The sequence below is a fragment of the Elaeis guineensis genome, chromosome 7 (genome assembly GCF_000442705.2).
Source record: "Elaeis guineensis isolate ETL-2024a chromosome 7, EG11, whole genome shotgun sequence".
Lineage (NCBI taxonomy): Eukaryota > Viridiplantae > Streptophyta > Magnoliopsida > Arecales > Arecaceae > Elaeis > Elaeis guineensis.
Window position 1 is genome coordinate 77,813,137 of NC_025999.2, and position 5,637 is coordinate 77,818,773.

The 5,637-nt window shown below is 32.6% G+C and overlaps 1 protein-coding gene and 1 pseudogene across 1 annotated transcript; both read right to left on the bottom strand.

The window, feature by feature from the left end:
* Positions 1 to 978: 978 nt before the first annotated feature.
* Positions 979 to 1,863, bottom strand: LOC140859330 (uncharacterized; annotated as a pseudogene).
* A 72-nt stretch (positions 1,864 to 1,935) lies between these two features.
* On the bottom strand, positions 1,936 to 5,246 carry LOC105037453 (uncharacterized). The gene is given in 6 exon segments (XM_073260985.1): positions 1,936 to 2,664; positions 2,904 to 3,299; positions 4,061 to 4,185; positions 4,188 to 4,373; positions 4,693 to 4,972; positions 5,070 to 5,246. Coding segments are annotated over 6 exon segments (1,893 nt in total).
* Between the last annotated feature and the right edge of the window lie 391 nt (positions 5,247 to 5,637).

Genomic DNA, 5,637 nt, shown 5'->3' on the forward strand with positions numbered 1-5,637 from the left:
GTAGTAGATGTTGGCTTTCATGGATTAAATTGTGTGAGAAAGATGTGCATCTAGATGGGATCTATCGATCTTGATAGAGAGAAGTAGTCCTATGAGATTTGAGAAGCTGAGTCCACAAGTCTATGACCATAGCAGCGTGATTAATGAAAAAATTTTTTTATTTGAAATCAGTATTGAATTTGAGCTGATCGGATCTATCATATGACTGATGATGAGATTTGATGATTTATCTATGATCTACCATCTAGTCGGAACTCATGATAGAGGGACTGTATCATACATTAACCACACTTAGAGATTCTATTTTAATTCTATTAGATTATCACTACATATTGATAGATATTACAGGTAGATTGTGAGAGCTTAATAAGATTATTTTGGATTAATGATCCTTATCGAATTAGAGTAAAATTTTTTCGATCCACTGAAAGAGGTTTCAGTGATACTAATGATAGAGATTATGGTATGTCTCACTATCAAATAGAATTGAACCTATGGGATCACACATAAAGGAAGAAGATCTGGATTAGTTATAACTAGTATGGACACATGCGATGCACAGATTATGGTATAACAATAATATAAAATAAAAAAATATTTAATTAAAAAATATAAAATATATTTAATAATTTAAAATTATTATTTATGGCTATTTTGAAAATAGACAATATATAACCTTAAAATAACTCTATACTTCATCCGTGGCTGTCGATATAACATGATAAAAAATATTTGTAATTTGAGAGATAAGATTAATTAGTACTACAATATTTTGAGTACTTAATTGAAATGAAATAGGCATAACACTTACAAAAAAAATTATAATAATTTTGTAGATCATCTTTGATTGTGGATTCGTGCTTACAAAGATGTCTGTAAATCGAAAGATAAATGTAATTAATAAAATAATATCAAATATAAAAATAATAGCAAAGAATCATAAGTAATCATATGGATAAAGGTTGTATAGATAATAACCTAAGATAAGTTGTTGAATATTTCTTTGTACACGACGTTGGTAGTACTCTTCGAAGGATTTCCGTCTTTATCAAGAATTAAAATCTTTAGTCCACTTCTACTCCGTACTCTTGAAACGGCAATGTATAGTTGCCCATGAGTGAATACAGGGCTGGATAGATATAAACCCACATTTGAAAGAGACTGACCTTGCCTCTTATTTATTGTCATAGCAAAACATACTGCCAAAGGGAATTGTCTCCTACGAAGCTTAAAAAATAATCTGGCATCTGAAGGTGTTATTACCGTCCTTGGAATGATAATCTTCTAACCAATGTTACTTTCTGAGATAACTTTTGCTTCAAGCACGTGCTTTTCTAGTTGACTGATAATTAATCTTGTACCATTGCACAACTCCAAAGATTTATCAATATTTCTAAGCAACATCATAGGAGCACTGACTTTCAACTTTAACATATGTTTTGGTAGGCCTAACATTCTTATGCTGTTCAAGTATTCTGCTGTATACAAATTATCCATGCTGTCAATGTTCGCATCTGCCCAACAAACACTATCTGAACTCAAATATATTCTCTCTTCTCTTGGGATCATTGAAAGCATATACTCGTTAACAATGTCACCATTCAACAGGGTGGGAGCAAGAATAGCTCTTCCTTGAAAATAATTGAGATCATTTATATTTTCCAAAATATTAGGATACGTGTTCTCAACAATTGACTTTATAGGATTGTCTGAGATATTTATGAGAACATCATCAGGAATATCAACCATAGCTTCACCTTCGTTGCTTTCATCTGTTGCTCCTTCACCTATTGAGATTATCCGGTTTGAAAATTCTTTAATCTCTTGGTTAACAATGCTTGACTGTCCCGAATGGAGCCTCATATTTCATGTTAATATCAATAATTCACAATGATTTCATATATATGAGGAATTAATAGTTGAGAAGACTATCTCCTACCTTGTTCCTTTTGGTATTACTGGTAAAATCTGCCTACAGGCTCTATCAAATACTATTATCTTGCCTCTGAATGGCTGATTTGCACATTCTGGATTTAAGAACCTCATGATATCTCTTAAGCTCCTATCAAGTGCTTCAAAACAGAACTTGTTTGTCATCGGTGCCTCATCCCATATAATAAGCTGAGTATGCACCAAGAGCTCAGCTAAATCACTACCTTGCCTTATGTTGCAAACCGAATCTTCATTTATTTGCAATGGTATACCAAACCTTGAGTGTGCTGTCCTACCACCAGAGAGCAATAGGGATGCTATCCCATTGAAAGCAACATTTAACATAATATTTCCCTGTGATCGCAATGAAGCTGAGAGAGTCTTCCAGACAAATGTCTTACCTGTACCCCCATAACCATAAACAAAGAAGATACCACCATCATTGGAATTCACGGCACTTATTACCTTATCATAGATATACCTTTGCTCATCAATGAGTGAATTTAGAAGGTGCTGAAGCTCTTCAACTAAAACACTTCTGTTGTAGCTTAGCTCATCATGCATCAACTTGTTACTGCCCTTTTGTGCTCTATTCATGTCTTGATAAGGCATTGATTCAAAGTCAATAAGACTTCTCCCATTATGTTGCAACAAATTCTCAATTTCAATAAGAGCATAATTCTTTAGCTCCTCATCTGTAAGTTGTAAAGTTGTAATATATGTAATAGTTAGCTATTAAAAAAATATAAATTTATAGCAATTAAAATATTTAAATTAAATATTTAAATCTATGAGATATTAAAAAGAAACTTACAATCGTGTCCTAGTAGTCTTCTTTGCCTATGAATAATGTCGTCGAATAATAATTCTCAAGTTTTCTCCCAAATAAATTTTGGCTTAGACAAAGTGTCAGAGAAAAGCAATATGACAAATAAACACCTTAAGTACTCAGCTGACGTTCATGAACTTACTTCTACTATTCCATCAATGTATTCTTTCTCATCATCTAGTAAGCCCATTGCATAGCATGCATCTTTAAATGAACAATAATGAACTCCATCAACTATCTTGATATCTTCATAACATGTTGGTCCTTTGACTATGTTCAACAAAGTACGTAGATAATAAATTTCTCCACTTTCAGGTGGAGTATAGTACAATTTGCCAATTGAGAAACCATATTTTCTAGAAGACCACTGATGAATATCCTTTTTGAAGACAAATCTTGTAGGAAAATCAGCATAAGTCAAATTTCTTGCTTCTGAATATTTCTTGTTAGCCTCTAACCAAGCATTGAACATTGTGACCCTATGTGTATTACGCTTAACAACAAAATCAATCGGCTCATCATCAGAAAAAACCACCATCTGTTGGTCTGGCAAATGAAATGATAGTCTTTCAACTGGAGGTTCTCTGTAGTTAATATCAAATTTAAAAATTCTCCAGACAGACTCGCATGGAGATAAGTACCTACAATTATAGAATATTTTGATTTCATTCCTGCATTGTTCAGATCTTGAATTCTCTGTACCACCATAAAAGGCTGCAGTGACTCTATCATGACCTTTATTCACATACTTGAAAAGATATTTTATGGATCTGGATTGATTGCATCGTTCAATGTTTATGTGAGCCATATACTTTGTCAGTAAGTTTGGATTGTAAGGTATGATAAATCTATTGTCCAAAATTACTCCATTCTTCTCTATCGTCACACCATTATTTGATCTCTTATACCGCGGATAGCCTTCTTTGTCAATGATAGTAAAGTCATTAAATACTTTCAAAAAATATTTTAAATATTTATCATCAACCATACAAGGTGAACTGCCATTAGCTTGACCATATGGACCATGAATCATCAGACTACTTACTGCCTCAAACAATGTAGGAAACTTTTATTTATCAGGTATTTTAGCAAATATAATTCTGTCAATGTCCTTTGCCATAGGATACTTATCTTCCTTGCAAAGGAACAATAATATGTGCGCGTGAGGCAATCCACGCTTTTGAAACTCAATTGTATATATCACTACATAGAGGAACAAAAATGACTTCGCATACAAAATTAAGTAAAAATATTATATTGAGTGAAAATGATATGAACTAGTTATAAATTATTACTTACTTTCACCCTTCCAAAGAAATTATTCTTCTTTAGATCTTTGATTAACTGGTCGAGCTTGATCTTGAAAACTCTACATACAATATCGGGCCTATCTTCTGTTCTCAAGTGGTTTGACTCTAAAAATCTAAAAATTTAGGCCATTTTGGATTACATGTGAAAGTTATAAATAAATCTGGATATTCAACCCACTTGCATATAGTCATTGCATCCTGATAATTCTGTATAGTATACCGTGCACCTCCTGTGAAGGACGAAGGTAAGATAATATATTTTTCTTGAGATGATGGATTTGTCTCTCCTCTAAGCACAGCATCTGTAAGGCCTTTATAAAGGTATCTCTCAAATTCTTTTGATGTATTCTTATGTAAGATAGCCTTTCAGACTCGATCATTGTGTATCCATCTACCAAAAATTATTGAAAAAGCTTACCCGCACTCACAATGGTTTGAGGCTCATTGTCTCTATCTTGAATTCTAAAGGCAAAGAATTATCTTAGTGTCACTCTTCTCTTTTAGCAGTAGAGTCGGTATTTATTGCATTGAGCTCAACATCATCTCTGTATCCATCTTCCCCATATGGAAACAATAATGGGTATTGCATTGGCAAATATAGCGGATGAGCCTCATGGATACATTGTAATAGTCCTGATTTATTTTGTACAGCAATGTCTCTCTCATGTTGTGTAGATCCAATGTCACCAACTATCAAAGCAGCAACTTCAGAATATGTTGGTAGATTGTATCTCCTTCCATCTGTAGAATGTTTGTGTATCAATCTAATCTTCAGATTATCGGTCATATTAGCATGCATTCTGTCTTTTGCCATTCTAAAGGTCTTAACCAATAGGTTTGATGTATCTAGCATATTCTTCAATGAAGCCACAATATCAACATCAAATTGGCCATTGTCATCCTTACTCCTTAAGCAATAATTCAATAAATTAAGTAATTATTGAAAATAAAAATATATATTAAATTTATAGTTGTGTTTCAGAATATAAAATACTTACTGCAGAAATCCTATTTGACACTTCATTTTCTGTATCATAAATATAGAGTTGTGCAAATTTTGGAGTCGAACCAGTATTTGGGAGCAAACTACCAATCATGTGAATATTTTGTCCATTTATTCTGTACACATAGGGACCATGACTTTTATTTATATCCTTATCCACTTTACCTCCCATTGACGTAAAGGCAAAATATTGTAACTTCTTATGTGATTATGAAAGTGGTTGCTTCTTGCATCTCTATCATGTAATAACTTATGCAGCACATAAGGAGGATGTTTCAAAAATGGTAGCTCAATCTTGCCTTGCATGCAGCACATGGAGAATTTAGGAATTCTTTTCTTAACATCTTTCTTGCTTCTCTCCTCATACCACATTTTTGCTCCACAATACTCACATACTGATAGAGGATCACCTATGTCCCAGTAATCTAATATTCCATAAAATGTATATATATATAATTAACAAATGAGTAGCAAGCTTTATATTATAAAGAATAAATAAAATCAATATATAAAAAATAAAATAAATATAAATAAATTAATAACATACCTTGCTCAAAATGATG